Here is a 20,842-nt window from a genome sequence, read left to right on the forward strand (position 1 = left end):
ACCAATGAGAGTGTGTTTCGGTTTTCGTATCAGCAGCAAACAGAGCAATCCCATTATGTGAGATTTAATCTGTGCATATTCCAAGTTTTATTAGTGACCAGTGTTTAAAGCTTGAATCTTTAATTCCCAAGAGAGCTTGTTGCTTCTTTGAACACCAAAGTTTCCAGAAGGTAGGCCTCCAGATAAATGAACTATTACTGTACATGTTTTTAACATGGTAACTGGTCAAAAGATAATCATGCATCACAGAGTACATTTCCTATTTTCCTGATTTCAGCTTCTAAACCCCCAAATCAAATCCTGTAAGTTGTTAAAAGTAAACTCCACTTTCAATTGGTACCCAATGACAAAAGGACAGCAGTAATCAATTTGGCAAAATAGATGAACATATATATACAGTACCTTTTAAAGCTTCCGTTTCTATGTCTACTAATGGCTTTCCCACATAGGCAATATCGTCTAGATTATAATATAGTTTTTTAATGACTCCATCGTAACGACTAGTGATAGTAACAGAAGCTTTATCACTTTGAACTTCACAGATGCTATCAAACTGAGACACTGTATCTCCTTCTTTTACATACCTAAAAGAAAAAGATGCAAGACACTTTTATATGAGCAATGATAATACAGATCATCTTAACAATATAAATGCTACACTGAATTAGATCAGTATTCATCGAGCCCAGCATTTGGTCCCAGATAGTATACCAACGAATGTTTCAGAAGAGACTACAGTAGCTTCCAGAGGCTCTTTGATGCCTCTTCAAGAAATATAAAAAATTTCAAAATAATTAAAAATTCATAGATCTATAATCCAAAAATTTAATTGTCAGGTTTTCTGCCTCAAATATGAAAAATGTATTTTAAGTGTTATTTCCTAGTATTGTCTTAGGCTTTATCAAATTTTAATAATGCCTATTATTTCTAGAATTAAATTTTAAAAATGGATATCCTCAATATACATCCCTTTTAATTTCATGAATTTTAGTTTGAGTTCTTAGTGTTTGTTTCTAAGATGGCTAATAAGTTTCAGATTAAGGTTCTTCCGACCTGAAGGCATTGCTGTTTCCTTGATCGCACAATGCAATAGATACAAAACCATAAAGTACATTTATGTTATTATAGTCCTCTTATAACCTGCAAAGCAATTATAATGAGAACTGCAGGGAAAGAATGTTCAGGTGGCTGAATCAGATTTTTAAAGGATCTTTAACAGTATACAATTGTGGGAGAGAATCTATTGACTCACCTTAACTGTTACTTCTAGAAATCTTTGAAAATTATTTCAGTACCCAGAGGTGTTTCCTCTTTTTCCAGAAAGGGAAAGAAAGAAAAGGGATAGAAGGATGACTAAGTAAAGAGCTTTTTAATTTTTGTTTCAAGCCTTTTTTTTTTTTTTTTTTTTTTTTTGCGGTATGCGGGCCTCTCACCGCTGTGGCCTCCCCCGTTGCGGAGCACAGGCTCCGGACGCGCAGGCCCAGCGGCCATGGCTCACGGGCCCAGCCGCTCCGCGGCATATGGGATCCTCCCAGACCGGGGCACGAACCCGTATCCCCTGCATCGGCAGGCGGACTCTCAACCACTGCGCCACCAGGGAGGCCCCAAGCCTTTTTTTTTTTTAACATTTTTTTATCCTTTCGAAAATTATTTTTTGATTCATGCCTTTTGGTTTAATATTGTAACCTTTTCTAAAAATATAGGCAAACTCTCAGGTAATGGTGAGTCAAATGTACTTGCATTCTTACTGAAGTCATTTTCGGTAAAGAGACCTTAGACTACATGATTATTTTTAAATAGTTTGGAAAAAAGCTCTAAATTCATACATTAAATGCTTTTCAAAACACATGGTCATATCAACTTAATATATTTTAGAGGCAAATTTCTCTTTTTTAGCTGAAGTGAGGGGTGGGTAATGAAAAAATTTTTTAAATGAGGAAAAAATAATCCTTAATAAATTACACTGAATAAAATGCCATACTGTAGGATGACTTGTGCCATCAGCATATTGGCAACACAAACTAGATTTACCTTATTGTTTTAAAAAAATCATTATATGTTACAGAAAGAGATGTCTCAATTTAAATAGATTTCTACTTATTTTTACTCAAATTATTTTTATACTTACTTAAAAATTTTTTCAGAATAACTTACCATTCTTTAACAGTTACTTCTGTAATCCCTTCACCAATGTCTGAGAGTTTGAACTGAACAATCTGTCCCTGTAGAGCTTCAAAGACAAATGAGAAATGATCTCATTAAATATGTAATATATTACTAATAGACAGATGCTTTGACATCTAAAATTAGAAAATATTCTCAAGCAGAGGCAGAAATCATTCCATTTTTATAGATTTTTAAAAAGCATTTTATAATGTTTAAAAGCATAACCATCATTCATAACCACCCAGATTTATATAACTTATTCAGTGACACAGACCTATTGATATTGCCACAGAACTGACATTTTCCAATTTCCAAAATAATGTTCTTTTACAAGGGTATAGGAGGCCCTTCCAACAAATGAGATTTTGCGATAATAGCAATGAACAGAAAATAGAACAAGATATTAGACAAAGGGAGGTTCAGCTGGATCTCCTTGTTTCAAGTTATGAAACTATAATAAACATCAATGGCCTGCTCTTAAATCTCTTTTGACTTCATACAACTCTTCTCATTCCCAGTGTCTAAAGATCAGGCAGATCCATACCTAGAAGACTTGGAAAATTTTTATTTGCCCAAATGATGTTCTACCAACTTCTTAAATTTTAGTCTTCTATTTTCTCTTAGCATTTTTTTACTCCTTTTCAAATTTCTACACCGTCTTTATAACACTTAGATGCCAATGATAATTTATGGTAATTATTCCCAAGACAGAAAGTATGTATCGATCCTCTCACTTTTCCAAATTAACAAATGGCTCTGAAGTGACTGAAGAGCGCTCCTCTATCTTTAAACTACTATTAATCAAAATTGCTTATAAAATATACAACAAGCTGATTAAGGTAGGAAATTTTTCTTTAATAAATATGAGGAGATTAGTAGTTAAGAAATATGAAATACACTTTTGATATGGAGGTCTTAAGCACCTCTTGTTTCCTCTCTAGTAAGTGGGGCCTCTCACAGCCTGCTGCTCAGAGTATAAACTGGAACCTTTCTGAAAAATAGTTTGGCATTAAGAATCAAAAACCTTAAAAAAAAAAAAAAGTCTGTTTCTTTGACTCCATAGGTAATTTTACTTTTAAGACTTTTTTTCCTTGAAGAAATAGAGAGGTACATGAAGATTTCTGCTCAGGAATAGTTATCATAGAGTTATAATAAAGAATTGGAAACCAACTGAAGTAATCAAAAAATGGCAGGTAAGTACACCATGGCACCTCTGTACAAAGCAATATTATGCAAGGAACAGCATGCGAAAGGGCATGGGAATATAGTAGTACACAGCATGGTTAGGGAATGACAAACACATCTGTACAGCTGAGGATAGGGTACTTGGCAAGAAATCAGCCCAGATTTAAGGCTTTGTGCCATGATGAGGTGAGGTGTTTGGAACGTATCCTAGAGGTAATTAGGAATCAGTGGTAAATAATTATGGTCATTAATTCTTTGCAGCTGTTCCCATTAGAGGTACAGTTTATCTTACCACTAGTTAAATCTACGCTGGCCTATGACTTGTTTTGACCAATAGAATACAGCAGAAGTAAAGCTGTAGGTTCTGGAGCGCAAGACTCACAGGACCTCGCAGCCTCCACTTTCTCCCTCTTGGAATATGCCTTGAGATCCCCATGTAAGGAAGCTGTTCTAGTCTACTGGAGGATGAGAGACACCACGTGGAGGAGAAATGAGATGCCCCAGCTAAAAACCAGCACCAACTTTCAGACATATGAGTAAGACCATCTTGGACCTTCCGACCCAGATGACCTTGTAGCTGAATCCAGCCACATTAGTGAGCCCAGGTAAAACCAGCAGATGACCTTGTAGCTGAATCCAGTCACATTAGTGAGCCCAGGTGAAACCAGCAGAGGAGCCACCCGACCAACCCACCCCCAGAATCCTGAGGAACAATAAATCACTGTTCCTTTAATCCACTAAGTTGTGGGGAAGGTTATTATTCAGAAATAATTGGCTGATAGGAGTCCCATCTACAATTTCAGACCTATAACTTTATATCTATAATTTTAGAGAAAAATATCTCTGGCAGGAGTGTGATGGAAAGGACTGGGGGAGGGGTGGCAGAGAAAGCAGTTAGGAGGCTATTGCAGTTAGGAGGCTATTGTAGGTAAGAAACTGAAGTATAGAACTTAATATATTTACATATTTTCAAAGCTGTCTGAAAAGGTGAAGACAGATTTAAGAAACATTTAAGATGTAATATTACTATATCTTGGTAATCAAGGTGATGTGAGACAAGTATCGAGATGGCTTCAGGTTTCTAGCCTAACTGTTTACTGAGTTAGGGAAGAATTGGAAGAGGATGTATCCTAAGTATGTAGAGCAGGGCTTTGGCATGGAGTTGGTGATCAGTCAGTTACCTGTATTGAATGGATTTGCTCTCACAAGATACAAAGTTGGATACTATGTTACTCCCATTTTCCAAATGATGAAACAGAGAGAAATTAAGTAACTTGCATAAGGTTACACAGCTAGTAACCCAAAGCTCCTTAAGCGTTTAGAGACTAGGGTAGGAAGTTGGAGTTTCTGCTTGAATGGCCTCTATTTTCTCTGAGAAGTAAAGAGAAAAGATCAACTTTTGAAAAATAGAAATCTTTTTTTTTTTTTAATGGTGAAGATAAGGTTTACATATCTTAGGGTGATGCGGAAGAAGGCATATACAAGGCATGGAAGGACTAATTGATCTCAGGGGTTGGATCCGCCTGGAATTCCGTTATTTTTCATCACTAGCACAGACTAAGGCACTAAGTATCTGTCAAAAGCTTAACGCTGTAACGAAAGTCTAGGGTTCTTTACCAGGGTTCTAAATAGAACATCAGGAAAAAAAAAAGTTTTAGTGCCTTTGCCAAATCTAATACTTAAGTCTCAAGTTCTTTGCAAGGTAGAAAAAGTTGGGGGAAAGGTAATTAAGTGGTAAAAGCCAGAGAACTTTCTTTTTCTATCTACACAAGCACCTCATCACAGTATCTTAACATGACAGATTAAGTGCCTCATCCAAAAAACAGTAATACAGTGAGTACAAGGACACAATCTACTAAGTCAACAATTTAATCTAAGTCATATCAATGCTGACTGTTGCACTTAGGTAAGTCATATGATAAACAACAGAGGGCCCAAGAGAACCCAGTCCCAGCATTATGAAGACACAGTATTAAGGGAAAGTATGTGAAAGGGGAGTGGGTGCAAAAAAAAAGAAAAGAAAAGAAAATGAGAATTGGATAGATGTGGGGAGAGCAAGGAGGGCCAGGCTAGAAGTAAAAGGTCAACTTTTTTACTTTGATAAGTCTTCAGTTACTGAATAAATATAAAACATTATGCTGTACAGGTTATTCTGAGATTATACTTACCAGCAGTTGTTTTCAGCAGCTGATGTGGATGATTATACTTGAATGAAGTATAACCAAAGAAAGACACATAGTTTGGTTTCAAAACATGAATATTACCACATGTTTGAAAGTAGCGGACACAAATCTAGAGATGGGAAAACAAAACAGTAAAAGCTTTCATAAATGATCTTAATGGCGTATCTCTAAGTATATATTGAATTTCAAGTCTATTCTAAAAGTAGAACAATCATTATCATGACATAAACAATATGAAATTATCTAGGCTGAAATCACAACACTTGGCATCAGTGACAAGTTTCTGGTTAAGAAACCAAAGGAATTCAAAACCTAGCACACAGCATATTTTCTTGTTCTTTTGTTTATTTATATATTTTGGCCATGCCGCGAGGCATGTGGTATCTTAGTTCCCCAACCAGGGATTGAACTTGTGCCCCCTGCAGTGGAAGGAGGGAGTCCTAACCACTGGACCGCCAGGGAATTCCCTTGTTTAGTAAAATTATATCCTGATTTGTCCACATGCTTATGATCCTTGCCTAAAATTCCCTATGAAAGTAAAAAAGTTTTAACAATGTTTTCTGTATAAACACAACAGCCTGTAGGTGTATTTGAGTCATAAAAGGCTTCCTGAAATAAAACAACTAAAGAATTCAAAAGTGACTGCTAGCAGGCTTCCCTGGTGGCGCAGTGGTTAAGAATCCATCTGCCAATGCAGGGGACACGGGTTTGGGAAGATCCCACATGTGGCGGAGCAACTAAGCCTGTGCGCCACAACTACTGAAGCCCACACTCTAGAGCCCGCAAGCCACAACTACTGAGCCCATGTGCCACAACTACTGAAGCCCGCGTGCCTACAGCCTGTACTCCACAACAAGCCACCGCAACGAGAAGCCCACGCACCGCAATGAAGAGTAGATCCCGCTCGCCGCAAAAGCCCGCGTGCAGCAACGAAGACCCAACGCAGCCAAAAATAAATAAATAATCACTTTTTTATTCTTAAAAAAAGGTGACTCCTTTAGCATCTAAAGACACTGAAAAACACACATAGTATTGTCCCCAAAGGTTTTCTTATCATAATTTATAGATGACTCTTTAGATTTAACTATTGATATTTTATATAAAATCCTAATATAATAAAATACAATGTTACAGAAATAAGTAGGACTGAATGTATTTCATTTGTTATATCAAAACCTAAGTGTGTGAAAGGTACAATATTTTATTTTGAAAGTTAACATTTCAATGTTATTAATACCTGATAAACTACATCACACTTTAAAAAAAATTATACAATTTTTAAAGGTTACAGTCCATTTACGGTTCTTACAAAATTTTGGCTATATTCCCCATGTTGTACAATGCATCCTTGAGCCTATCTTACACCCATAAATTTGTATCTCCCACACCGTCACCCCTATATTGCCCTCCCTCCTACTGGAAACCACTAGCTTGTTCTCTATATCTGTGAGTCTGCTGCTTTTTTGTTCTATTCACTAGTTTGTTGTATTTTTTAGATTCCACACATAAGTGATTACATACAGTCCTTTTCTTTCTCTGACTTACTTCACTTAGCATAATGCTTTTCAAGTCCATCCATGTTGCTGCAAATGGCAAAATTTCATTCTTTTTTATGACTGAATAGTATTCCATTACATATATATAGATAGATAGATAGATAGTAGATAGATAGATACATATATATGTATGTATATCACATCTTCTTGATCCATTCATCTGTTGATGGGCACTTAGGTTGCTTCCATATCTTGGTAATTGTAAATAATGCTGCTATGAACATTACGGTACATATATCTTTTCAAATTAGTGGTTTTTTTTTTTTTTTTTTGGATATGTACCCAGGAGCAGCACTGCTGGGTCATATGGTAGTTCTATTTTTAGTTTTTTGGAGAAACCTCCATACTGTTTCCCACAGTGGCTGCACCAATTTACATTTCCACCAACAGTGTACAAGGGTTCCCTTTTCTCCACATCCTCGCCAGCGTTTGTTATTGGTGTTCTTTTTGATGATAGCCATTTTGACAGGTGTAAGGTGATATCTCATTGTGGTTTTAGTTTGCATTTGCCTGATGATTAGCAGTGCTGAGCATCTTTCATGTGCCTGTTGGCCATATGGATTTCTTCTCTGGAAAAATGTCTATTCAATTCTGCCCATTTTTTAATGCTGAGTTGTATGATTTGCTTTGATCAAATTTATCAAAGGGAGCAGCGGAAGGAGCTCAAGGACCAAACTGTTGATGACTGTAAATGTCAGATTAAGGAGTTTGAACTCATACATTATGGGTTATTGAAGAAAAAGGATTAATCGTCCAACAAGCGAAAGTCCAAGACCAGATGGCTTCACAGGTGAATTCTATCAAACATTTAGAGAAGAGCTAACACTGATCCTTCTCAAACTCTTCCAAAAAATTGCAGAGGAAGAAACACTCCCAAACTCATTCTATGAGATCACTATTACCCTGATACCAAAACCAGACAAAGATACTACAAAAAAAAAACAAAATTACAGACCAATATCACTGATGAATATATAGGCAAAAATCCTCAACAAAATACTAGCAAACAAAATCCAACGACACATTAAAAGGATCATACACCATGATCCAGTGGGATTTATCCCAGGGATGCAAGGATTCTTCAATATACTCAAATCAATCAATGTGATACACCATATTAACAAATTGAAAATTAAAACCATATGATCATCTCAATAGATGCAGAAAAAGCTTTTGACAAAATTCAACACCCACTTATGATACAAACTCTCCAGAAAGTGGGTATACAAGGAACCTACCTCCACATAATAAAGGCCATATACGACAAACCCACAGCAAACATCATTCTCAATGATGAAAAACTGAAACCATTTCCTCTAAGATCAGGAAGAAGACAAGGATGTCCACTCTCACCACTATTATTCAACATAGTTTTGGAAGTCCTAGCCATGGCAATCAGAGAACAAAAAGAAATAAAAGGAATACAAATTGGAAAAGAAGAAGTAAAGCTGTCACTGTTTGCAGATGACATGATACTATACACAGAGAATCCTAAGGATGCCACCAGAAAACTACTAGAGCTAATCAATGAATTTGGTAAAGTTGCAGGACACAAAATTAATGCACAGAAATCTCTTGCATTCCTATACACTAATGATGAAAAATCTGAAAGAGAAATTAAGGAAACACTCCCATTTACCACCACAACAAAAAGAATAAAATACCTAGGAATAAACCTGCCTAGGGAGACAAAAGACCTGTATGCAGAAAACTATAAGACACTGATGAAAGAAATTAAAGATGATAACAACAGATGGAGAGATATACCATGTTCTTGGATTGGAAGAATCAATATTGTGAAAATGACTATACTACCCAAAGCAATCTACAGATTCAATGCAATCCCTATCAAATTACCAATGGCATTTTTTATAGAACTAGAGCAAAAAATCTTAAAATCTGTATGGAGACACAAAAGACCCCGAATAGCCAAAGCTGTCTTGAGGGATAAAAACGGAGCTGGAGGAATCAGACTCCCTGACTTCAGACTATACTACAAAGCTACAGTCATCAAGACAATATGCTACTGGCACAAAAACAGAAATATAGATCAATGGAACAAGCTAGAAAGCCCAGAGATAAACCCAGATAAACCCATGCACCTATGGTCAACTAATCTATGACAAAGGAGGCAAGGATAAACAATGGAGAAAAGACAGTCTCTTCAATAAGTGGTGCTGGGAAAACTGGACAGCTACATGTAAAAGAATGAAATTAGAACACTCCCTAACACATACACAAAAATAAACTCAAAATGGATTCGAGACCTAAATGTAAGACCGGAGACTATAAAACTCTTAGAGGAAAACATAGGAAAAAACACTCTTTGACATAAATCACAGCAAGATCTTTTTTGATCCACCTCCTAGAGTAATGGAAATAAAAACAAAAATAAACAAATGGGACCTAATGAAACTTAAAAGCTTTTGCACAGCAAAGGAAACAAGACAAAAAGACAACCTTCAGAATCAGAGAAAATATTTGCAAATGAATCAACACACAAAGGATTAATCTCCAAAATATATAAACAGCTCATACAGCTCAATATTAAAAAAATAAACAACCCAATCCAAAAATGGGCAGAAGACCTAAATAGACATTTCTCCAAAGACATATATACACTACCAAACGTAAAATAGATGGCTAGTGGGAAGCAGCCGCATAGCACAGGGAGATCAGCTCGGTGCTTTGTGATCACCTAGAGGGGTGGGATAGGGAGGATGGGAGGGAGGAAGATGCAAGAGGGAAGATATATGGGAACATATGTATATGTATAACTGATTCACTTTGTTATAGGGTAAAAACTAACTCACCATTGTAAAGCAATTATACTCCAATAAAGATGTAAAAAAAAAAAAGAAAAGAAAAAAGAAGACATACAGATGGCCAAAAAGCACATGAAAAACTGTTCAATATCACTAATTATTAGAGAAATGCAAATCAAAACTACAATGAGGTATCACCTCACACCAGTTAGAATGGGCATCATCAGAAAATCTACAAACAACAAATGCTGGAGAGGGTGTGGAGAAAACGGAACCCTCTTGCACTGTTGGTGGGAATGTAAATTGATACAGCCACTATGGAGAACAGTATAGAGGTTCCTTAAAAAAGTAAAAATAGAATTACCATATGATCCAGCAATCCCACTACTGGGTATATACCCAGAGAAAACCATAATTCAATAAGATACATGCACCTCAATGTTCATTGCAGCACTATTTACAATAGCCAGGTCATGGAAGCAACCTAAATGCCCATAGACCTACGAATGGATAAAGAAGTTGTGGTACATATATACAATGGAATATTACTCAGCCATAAAAAGGAATGAAATTGGGTCATTTGTTGAGACATGGATGGATCTAGAGACTGTCATACAGAGTGAAGTAAGTCAGAAAGAGAAAAACAAATATCGTATATTAACGCATATATGTGGAACCTAGAAAAATGGTACAGATGAACCAGTCTGCAGGGCAGAAATTGAGACACAGATGTAGAGAACAACCGTATGGACACCAAGGGGGGAAAGTGGCGGGGGGTGGGGATGGTGGTGTGATGAATTGGGAGATTGGGATTGATATGTATACCCTGATGTGTATAAAATGGATGACTAGTAAGAACCTGCTGTATAAAAAAATAAATAAAATGAAAGCATAAAAAAAGAAATTAATCTAGGTGTGTGTGTGTGTGTGTTTGTTAGATTATAACAGGTAAAGCTTGGAGATAAAGGACAAAGTTAAGGAACAATTACTGTATTTGAGGCATGAAATGACAGGCTCCTGGCTGAGAAGATTTAAAGTAGAAAAAGAAAGAAAGCAACTTAAGTGCAATAGGCATTATGTGATAAATAGCGATTGAGTGGCTATTAAGAGAAAGCTAAAACACATTAGTGAAGCTGCCGACTAAAGGTATAAAAAGGAAAACAGAAGGATAAAAATGAAAGGGAGGGGCTTCGCTGGTGGCGCAGTGGTTAAGAATCCACACGGGTTTGAGCCCAGGTCCGGTAAGATCCCACATGCTGCAGAGCAACTAAGCCCATGCGCCACAACTACTGAGCCTGTGCTCTAGAGCCTGTGAGCCACAACTACTAAGCCCGCGTGCCTAGAGCCTGTGCTCCACAACAAGAGAAGCCACCGCAATGAGAAGCCTGCGCACCGCAACTAAAGAGTAGCCCCCGCTCGCCACAACTAGAGAAAGCCCACACACAGCAATGAAGACCCCACGCAGCCAAAAATAAGTAGATAAATAAATTTATTTTTTTTAAATGGAAGGGAGGAGAAAAAAATAATTTTTCAAGTATGAAAGACATTGTCTTCTACAAACAACACAAAAAAATACAAAGTAATGAAAAGACGGTTTAGCAGATTCACATAATAAGGAAATAAATTAGTGATAATTCAGCAGGCAGTTGTTGAGCATACCCAAAGACAGGATTGTTCTGTGCTCGAGAATTCAAAGCTAAATAAGATACAGAATACAGTCTCTGAATTCAAATTGCTTACACTTTACTGCAGGAAGACAGACAAAATAGAAAAATTCAAGATAATAGGGTAAGTTAATCAAGAGTCATGCATGATGCCATAGGGGAGTATAAACACAACATAATAAGGCTTTCTTTATAATTTACTATAGGTGATAAGACCTCTTGTTGCTTATGATTTTTTATAACATATGGGAAAAAATAGACTTTTTTTTTACTGAGTCGTTCAACAAATGTTTATTGAGTACCTACTATGTGCCAGGCATTTAGGATTAGAGAACAAAATTGATGTGATTCCTTCCCTGATGGAAGGTATAGTCCATATTGTGAAAGATAAAAGCAAGTAAACAGGTGATTACAACAGTGTTATAATGGGGGAGATAGTGTTAAGAAAACACAAAGGAGGGAACATACCTGGAGAAAGTGAAGTAAGACCTAAGGATGAGTAGGAGTCACCCAGGGGGTGAGATGTGTTGCAGAGAAGTCTATAGGGGAGTAAGGCAAGAGTCTTTAAAGCAGAGGAAATAGACGTGCAAAGGTCTGGAGTCAAGAGAGAGAAAACAGCCTGTGTTCAATTAACTGAAATTGTTCAATATACTTCTAGTGTAGTTTAGTGTGAGCTAAGGGTGAAGTGTCAGAGTGGGGACTGGGTAGTTAGGTTTTAGCAAGGAATGAAGCTGGAGAGGTTGGACAGATCCAGATCATATATTGCTTCATAGTCATTTGAATTCTGAACATTTTGCTGAGAGCAGTTTTAAGCAAGGAAATGACATTCTCAAATTTGTGTCCTAGTTTATAAGATCACTCTGGCTACACTATGGAGAATGGGTTAGAGAGGCACAAGATTAGAGGCAGAAAGTCCAACTTAGGAAGGTCCAGGACATCTGCAGCTGGAGACAGTTTGGAGAAAAATGACTAGATTTTTGAGATTTACAGGCTAGAATCAAGAGAAACAGGTTTGAGGGTTTAGTTCCAGAGCCTAGAGTCTGATGTTTCTCGGAGACGTTATAACAGTCACTGTAAGGTGGCTAAAGGCTAGTCCTTCCAAGCTCCCTTGTGCCAGCAGTGGCCATGTAACACAGTTCTAGCCAGTGAGTCTGGATGGTACCACCACTTCCTCCTCACTGCCCTGAATACAAAGTTGTAGCAGCCCTCTTGTGACCCTGAGGGAAAGGCCAAATGAATTGCTAAAATGACAACCCTGATAATGATGAGCCACTTAATCAATCCCAGCTGCCATCTAACTTTCAGATGCTTTGTATACACAGATACTTGATTTCCTACTTATTGGTTGGGTTTATTACTTACAGCTGAAAAACACCTAAAATACATGCAATTTGAAGATTTCCAGGACAGTGAGATATATGGGTCTGCAGTAAAGCTGGCTGGAAGACTGGGGAACTTCAGGAATCATCAGCATATAAATGGCAACTAAATTTGAAGAAGTGGATGAGGTAACCCTGGAAGCCCAAGAAGCACACAGAGGGGCAAAGCCAGAACCCTTAAAAACACCAATATTTAAAAGTTAGGCAAGGAAAGAGGAGGAGGTTGGGATAAAGTGTTCAAAGATGTAGGAAAAAAAATACCAGGAAGCTGGTGGAGCCAGCTTAGAGAGCTTTCAAAAGAAGGGAGGCCAATACCCAGTAAGGTGCTGCTGAGAAGAGCTTTCTTCTCTTGGTTACCTCCTACTTAGCTTTCACAAATCTCAAATTATACAGTATCCTTTGGGAACTCTCTGACCCCCCCAAGATCCCTCTTATGTGTCTCTGTAGCTCTAGGCACTTGTTCCATCTTCTCATGCCGTGCTGTAATTGTAATTGCTTGTTTTAATGTCTATCTCTGCCTTTCTCCCCCGTGCCACACCACGAGGCTGTAATTAAACTCTGAGGGGCAGAAATCAGTGTCTGTCTTATTCATATTTGCACCCCCAATTCCTAGCACAGTACCTGGTACATAGCAGGCTCTTGGAAGGTTTTGTAAGATCAGGGGCCCAACACCGTAGGAAAATTCTGAAGAGGGGACCCAGGAAGAAAAACGCTATGCAAATAGGATGAAACACTATGATTATTGGGATGTTAATCGTTTGTTGCTAGAAGACTGTGTGAAAGGGGAGAAATGAAGGGGAAATGGTGGTGGGTCTTAGCTCTGGTGATTTAAAAGGTTGGAAAGATACTGGTGCAAATGTAGGAGATAGGTTTAAACCCAAAGAACAAAGCTCGAGCCTCTCAGCTGCTTGGAGGCAAGGACCTATGGTGTTACGCTTTCCTTGCCCAGTCTCTTTCTCTAGACTGTAAATTCCTCGAGGGCAGGGGTCGTATTATCAGTGTCTGAAACTAAGGGGTGCTCAATAAATGTTTACTGAATACAGTATATCTCTGTTTCCCCAGTGCCTACCACAATGCCCGGTACCCGGATGGTGCTCAATGAAAGGCTACTGAACGAAAGGATAGTTGGGCTTCGGGTGCACATGAAGCGGGAGGGCGACCGAGTCACGACATAAGTGCGCCCAGGTAAGGAGAGAGAGTGGGTCTCCAGACAGGTTGAGCGCCACCTTCGCTGCCCTTCGTTTTGCATACATCCCTCCACCTCTCAATTACGCGAGCCCTGTACGCGAAGCAGTAGGAGGACAACGTAACACACCTCTCCCGGGTAACTCCGAACAAATCACTCCTTCCCGACCTCAGATCTGCCCAACCTGCTTACCAGACGCCCTGCAGTCCGGCTCCAGGTCCTCAGCACACGCGCTGCAGCCATCTTACTCCGGAAATGACCATTGCTCTGAGGTTGGAGGGTTGCCTGCGCGGGGGACCTATTGGGAGCCGGGAAACGAGCCTTCCCCTGAGGCCTGAGCGGCCAATGGAGAGCGAAGGAACGAGCCTCCCACCCAACAGCCAATCAGGGAGCGGGGCGGGGCTGAGATAACCGTGGGGGTGGGGTGGGGAAGCCCTGCGGAGGGGGAGGAGAGACAAGTGGGGAGGAGGGCTGCCCAAATTTAGTTTCAGGGACAAAGTTGGGTAAGGTACAGCTGTGTAAGTACATGTGCGCCAAGGATCATCTTTTCAGTGCGAGTAATGGGGGAGATGGAGTATGTTAAGGAAACAAAGGAAGGGCACTCACCTGGAGAACTTTACGTTGAAGTAAGATCTGAGGGGTAAGTAGGAGAAAGCAAAAACAAAAACAAAAACCTTCCTTCAGCTTGTATTGTAACCGCTTGATTACAGAAAATGGGACATTTCTATACTTTGTAGCAAGGATCTGTACCGCTAGTTGAGTCAAGTCTATACTGGAATACTTCCCAATGACGGGCATTTCTTACTCGCATTGTGTTCTTGGTTACCGAAACTGGCTTTTTGATTTTTTTTTTTTTCATGGAAGATAAACAAGGTTACCATAATGTCTAAGATAAATGTCATCAACATTATTTTTCCTTTTTAGGGAATCTGTCAGATGTAGCTGCCCAGCATATGCAAGATATGTCAGACATACTACCTTTATTTATTTGCCTCTTGGAGAAATGTCAAATTGAGGTCAGTGGACCTGGTAAAGAAAAGATCAGAGCTTTAATGGTCAATCCTCCTCACAGCAACTAAGAAACCAATTTCTAGAAATGTCCAGGATGATATTTGTCTGTTCTTCCTCTTATAAGGGAATGAAAATCTGTACAGATGTCTAAAGAATTACAGAGAACAAAACCGGAACAAAGACAAAATCATAAATTCTCAACACTGAAGATTAGTGGCCGTAAAACAAAATCTCAGGTACTTCACAAATTCACTGTCTGATATTACTCAAACTCACACTTTTTATTTTGCCTTATTTGCCTTTCAGTGTATTTCACACACACACACACACACACACACACACAAACTGTAAGCAATAAATTTAAATCATTACCTTTATAAGAAAACCTGGGATAGTCAAAGAACTTTGATTTTTTTTAACTTTCCCATTAACAAAACATTTTATAGGCACCAATAATATATTTGATAATACTACATGCGTTTGTATAAAAAGATTAAGTAGCTGTGCCTTTGAATTGAATTATTTTTCTTCCCAGAGCCCCTATACTACCTTCTTCCTCTTAACTTTCCCTTTGACTCTACCTTCTCTTAAGGAAATGTATAGTTTACTTCTTTTCTTTTATACTCTTTACCTCAACATGATTACTGCTTCCAAATTCAGTATGGTATGTTTCCTTATCCTTCCTTCCAACATCAAGAGATATGCCACATATTCACTAGTTAATCCTTTCACTTGAGCTCAAAAGAACCAAATAACCAATTTCCTCTCTTTTTAAAAATTTAATTGAGGGAATTCCCTGGTGGTCTAGTGGTTAGGATTCCGAGCTTCCACTGCAGGGGGCCTGGGTTTGATCCCTAGTGGGGGAACTAAGATCCCACAAGCTACACCAGTGTGGCCAAATAATAATAATAATAATAATAATAATAATAATAATAATAATTGAATGATTGATTGTTACCTGGCAATTCTACTCTTAGGTATCTATTCAAGAGAAATAAAAACATATGCCCACATAAAGACTAGTACAAGAATGTTCTTAACAGCCTTATTTATATTAGCCAAAAACTAGAAACAGCCCAAATGTCCTCCATACGTAAATGAATAAACAAACTGTGGTGTATTCATATAATGGAATATTATTCATCACTAACAATGACTAAAGTAATGATACATGCTTTAACATGAATGAACCTCAAAAATATTATGCTAAGTAAAAGGAGCAAGATCCAAAATGTCACATGTTGCCTGATTTCATTTGTATGGAATGTCCAGAGAAGGCAAATCTATAGAGACAGAAAGCAGATTAGTGGTTGCCTGACACTGGGGATGAGAATGGGGAATGACTGCAAAGGGGCAAGAGAAAGATTTTTGTGAACAATTCGGAGATTTTTAGTATATTTAAAAAGTTGTAAAAACCATTACCACCATCTAATTCCAGAACATTTTCATCACCTCCCAAAAGGAATCCCATGCCCATTAGCAATCAATTCCCATTCTGGAACTCCCTCCCACCCCTGAGTCCCTGATACTACTAGTCTACTTTCTGACTCTATAAATTTACCTGTTCTGGACATTTCATATAAATGGAATCATACAATATGTGGCTTTTATGACTAGCTAATGTTCTCAAGGTTCATCTATTTTACACATATATCAGTGCTTTATTCTTTTTTATGGCCGAATAATATTTCATTTTGCAGTTATAAATATTTTCATTTATCCACTCATCAGTTGATAGATATTTGGGTTGTTTCCACTTTTGGGCTATTGTGAATGCTGCTATGAACATTAATGTACAAGTTTTTGCGTAGACATGTGTTTTATTTTTCTTGGGTGTATACCTAGGAGTTGAATTGATGGGTTGAACGATAACCCTATGTTTAATTATTTGAGGAACTGCCAGACTGTTTTCAAAGGTGGCTGCACCATGTCACATTCTCACTAGCAGTGTATGAAGGTCCTGGTTCTTTCACATCCTCGTCAACTCTTGTTATTGTCTGTCTTTTTCATCATAACCATGCGAGTGGATATAAAGTGACATTGAAACGGAGCAGGACCCTATGGTCCTTGCCCCCCGCCCCCCATATCCTCAGCCTGCCTTTTGTCTGTGGAAAAACTTTAGCCAAAGAATAAGTTTAATCAGAGAAGTGAGAAAATGCAGAAACAAAGGAAAACCATCAAAGGAGACCAAATAATAACAGTTTAATCATTAAGCATAGTCAAGGACCTTTAGTTCCTCCTTAAGGGCTATAGATAATATTCTGGGCCATATCCTGTGAGCTGTTTTGCAGCTACTGAAGCCCCCACCAGGTGGAGGAGGATGACTACATGATGACCAAACTGAAGCCGTGACATAAGCTTCCACACTTCTGAGAACTGGCCTCAAAGAAATGGGAACAAACCCTGGAACTAAAGATTAATCAGTAATCTCGAAACAACCAAGATGATGCTGATCAGACCACCACATTACTTATTTCAAGATGACTGTCAGAACTGACTGTGCTGTTCTGCTCCCTCCCTCTGCCTATTCAGCCCTGAAACTCCCCTTTAAAAGCCCCTGTCCCCTGAGCATGCAGGAGTCCACCCCTGGTTGCTGGCCTCCGAAATAAAGCAACCTTTCCTTTTCTACCAACATTTGCCTCTCAAGAATTGAGAGAATTGTCTTGACGCACAGGCTCAGCGGCCATGGCTCACGGGCCTAGCCACTCCGCGGCATGTGGGATTTTCCCACAAGACCCGGCACGAACCCGTGTCCCCTGCATCGGCAGGCGGACTCTCAACCACTGCGCCACCAGGGAAGCCCAAGAGAATTGTCTTTGAATTGTCTTTCAAGTGGCGTTCACTAACAGTATTTCATTGATTTTGATTTGGGTTTCCCCAATGACTAATGATGCTGAACATCTTTTCATGTGCTTATTGGCCATTTGTAAATCTTCTTTGGAGAAATGTCTATTCAAATCCTTTGCCCATTTAAAAATTGGGTTGTCGGGCCTCCCTGGTGGCGCAGTGGTTGAGAGTCCGCCTGCCGATGCAGGGGATACGGGTTCGTGCCCCGGTCTGGGAGGATCCCATATGCCGCGGAGCGGCTGGGCCCGTGAGCCATGGCCGCTGGGCCTGCGCATCCGGAGCCTGTGCTCCGCAACGGGGGAGGCCACAACAGTGAGAGGCCCGCATACCGCAAAAAAAAAAAAAAATTGGGTTGTCTTTTTATTTTGGCATTGTAATAGTTCTTTATATATTCTAGATACTAGACTCATCAGATATATGGCTTACAAATATTTTCTCCCATTCTTTAGTTTGTCTTTTCACTTTCCTGATAGTAACCTTTGAAGTACAAAAGTTTTTTATTTTAATTAAATTGAAGTCCAACTTATTAAAAAAAAATTGTGCTTCGGGTGTCATAGCTCAGAAATCATCAACTAATCCAAGGTTATGAAGATTTACATCTATATCATCTTCTAAAAGTTTTATAGTTTTAGCTCTTACATTTAGGGCTTTGACCCATTTTGAGTTAATTTTTAAAATATGGTGGGAGATATTTAAGTCTTTAAATCATCTTGAAATGGGTTTTGTGTATGGTGTGAAATACAAATACAATTTCATTTTTTCTTACGGTTAACCTATTGTTTCCACACCATAAACTGAAGAGTTCTTCTTTTCCCACTGATCTGCCATCTCATCTGTCAAAGAAATCAGTTTAAGGGCTCTAAGTAATCTATTTATCACGTACCAATCTCACATTATCTTAATTACTTTAGCTTCATAGAAATTCTGGGTTTTGAGAGGACAAGTACCCTTCACCTCATTCTTCTAAAATTATTCTTGCACTTTTTTTTTAGGCTCCGGACGCGCAGGCTCAGCGGCCATGGCTCACGGGCCCAGCCGCTCGGCGGCATGTGGGATCTTCCCGGACCGGGGCACGAACCCGTGTCCCCTGCATCGGCAGGCGGACTCCCAACCACTGCGCCACCAGGGAAGCCCTATTCTTGCACTTTTGTTCTTTCATATAAATTTTAGAATTGTCTTGTCAGGCTCCTTAAAAAAGTTCTGTGGGCATTTGATTGGAATTTTATTGAAACTATATTTTCAATAATATATCTAAAGATTCTTTGAGGTTTTCTTTTTTTAACTTTTTATTTTATATTGGAGTACAGTTGATTAACAATGTTGTGTTAGTTGCAGGTGTACAACAAAGTGATTCAGTTATACATATACATGTATCTATTCTTTTTCAAATTCTTTTCCCAGTTACGTTGTTACAGAATATTGAGCAGAGTTCTCTGTGCTATACAGTAGGTCCTTGTTGGTTATCTATTTTAAATATAGCTGTGTGTACATATCAGTCCCAAACTCCCTAACTATCCCCACCCCCCACCATAAGTTCATTCTCTAAGTCTGTGAGTCTGTTTCTGTTCTGTAAATAAGTTCATTTGTATCATTTTTAAAGATTCTGCATATAAGCAATATCATATGATATTTCTCTTTCTCTGTCTGACTTACTTCACTCAGTATGACAATCTCTAGGTCCATCCATGTTGCTGCAAATGGCATTATTTCTATGTAGGTAATCATATCACCTGTGAATAATGACGGTGTTGTTTTTGTCTGTCCAGTCTTGTGTCTTTCATCTCTTTCTTGTAAAATCTGACTATACTTCCATCATCTGTTGAAAAGAAGCCATAACTGTGGGCATTACTATCTTGTTTTGATTTTAAAAGGTGTCTTATGTTTTACCATTATTTACTGTTATTAAGAATGAACTTTGCTGTAGAGTTTTCCAGATGTCCTTGATCAGGTTAAGGGAGTTTACATTTATTCCTAGGTTCATTTGCTTTTGTTTTATCATAAATAGATCTTGATTTTTTACAAATGCTTTTTCTTCATCTATTAATGGGATCTTAGGTTTTTGATATAACATCATAACATTTTTCTAATGTTAGAATGATATTCAATCCCAATTTGGTCATACTGTATAGTATTTCATAAACGTTGGATTTATTTATTAATATTTTGATTGATCCTGGTGCATCTGAATTTATAAAATTATAAATTTTTCTTCTCCATGTCATCTTTGTCTGCTTTTGGTATCAGAGATTGGGTAAAGTATATGCATTCCCAGGGCTTTCTCTGTTACAAAAGTGGTGGAATGTTGGGATTAGGAGACAATTGTGTTCACATCAGAGCACCACGGTTCATATCACAGTATGCTAGTTAACTGTGTGGCCTTGTAGCAAATTGTTTAACACATGCAGCTGTAAATCAGAGTAAAAACAGTAAGTACTTCAGCAGGTTGTGAATACATGCAGTGGCTAAGTGCTCAATAAATGTTGACTATTTTTTTATGATTTATCATATTCTAATTGCTGCTCCCTCTTTACTTAACTATAAATACAGTACATTATTATCATTAAGAAGAATTACATTATAATTTATCACTTCTCAGTCTCTACAATATACTTCCAATAACTTCGAGGCAGAAAATACCTTACTCTTCTTTGCTTACCTAGAGGCTTGCATATGATTTGGTACTCAGTTAATGTAGGAACTGAACCACAAGCAGAATCAAGAAGCGGGTTGTCGTTCCTGCCCTCCTGAGGTGAATTACGTTAGTGGCACTGTTCACTGCAGTCATGAACTTGCACCCATTCTCGGACAAGGTGGCATAACTTTGGCTTTTTTGAGCATTACATTACTGATTCTGATTCTGTCCTTTTCCACTCATCCCCAAATAAATGGTGTCTAGCAGA

General features: G+C 38.3%; 1 protein-coding gene across 1 annotated transcript in view; it reads right to left on the minus strand.

Moving 5' to 3' along the window:
* The window catches only part of DBT (dihydrolipoamide branched chain transacylase E2), a 45,889-nt gene extending 31,530 nt beyond the window's left edge, over nt 1–14,359 (minus strand). The window contains exons 1-4 of the mRNA XM_082614321.1: nt 14,277–14,359; nt 5,520–5,643; nt 2,155–2,230; nt 403–584 (exon numbers count right to left, since the gene is read on the minus strand). Of these exons, the coding sequence (XP_082470447.1) occupies nt 403–584; nt 2,155–2,230; nt 5,520–5,643; nt 14,277–14,327 (433 nt within the window). The 5' untranslated portion in view covers nt 14,328–14,359. The remainder of the gene's footprint in view (nt 1–402; nt 585–2,154; nt 2,231–5,519; nt 5,644–14,276) is intronic.
* Between the last annotated feature and the right edge of the window lie 6,483 nt (nt 14,360–20,842).

Source organism: Mesoplodon mirus (assembly GCF_964341445.2).
Source record: "Mesoplodon mirus genome assembly, chromosome: 3".
NCBI classification, from domain to species: Eukaryota; Metazoa; Chordata; class Mammalia; order Artiodactyla; family Ziphiidae; genus Mesoplodon; species Mesoplodon mirus.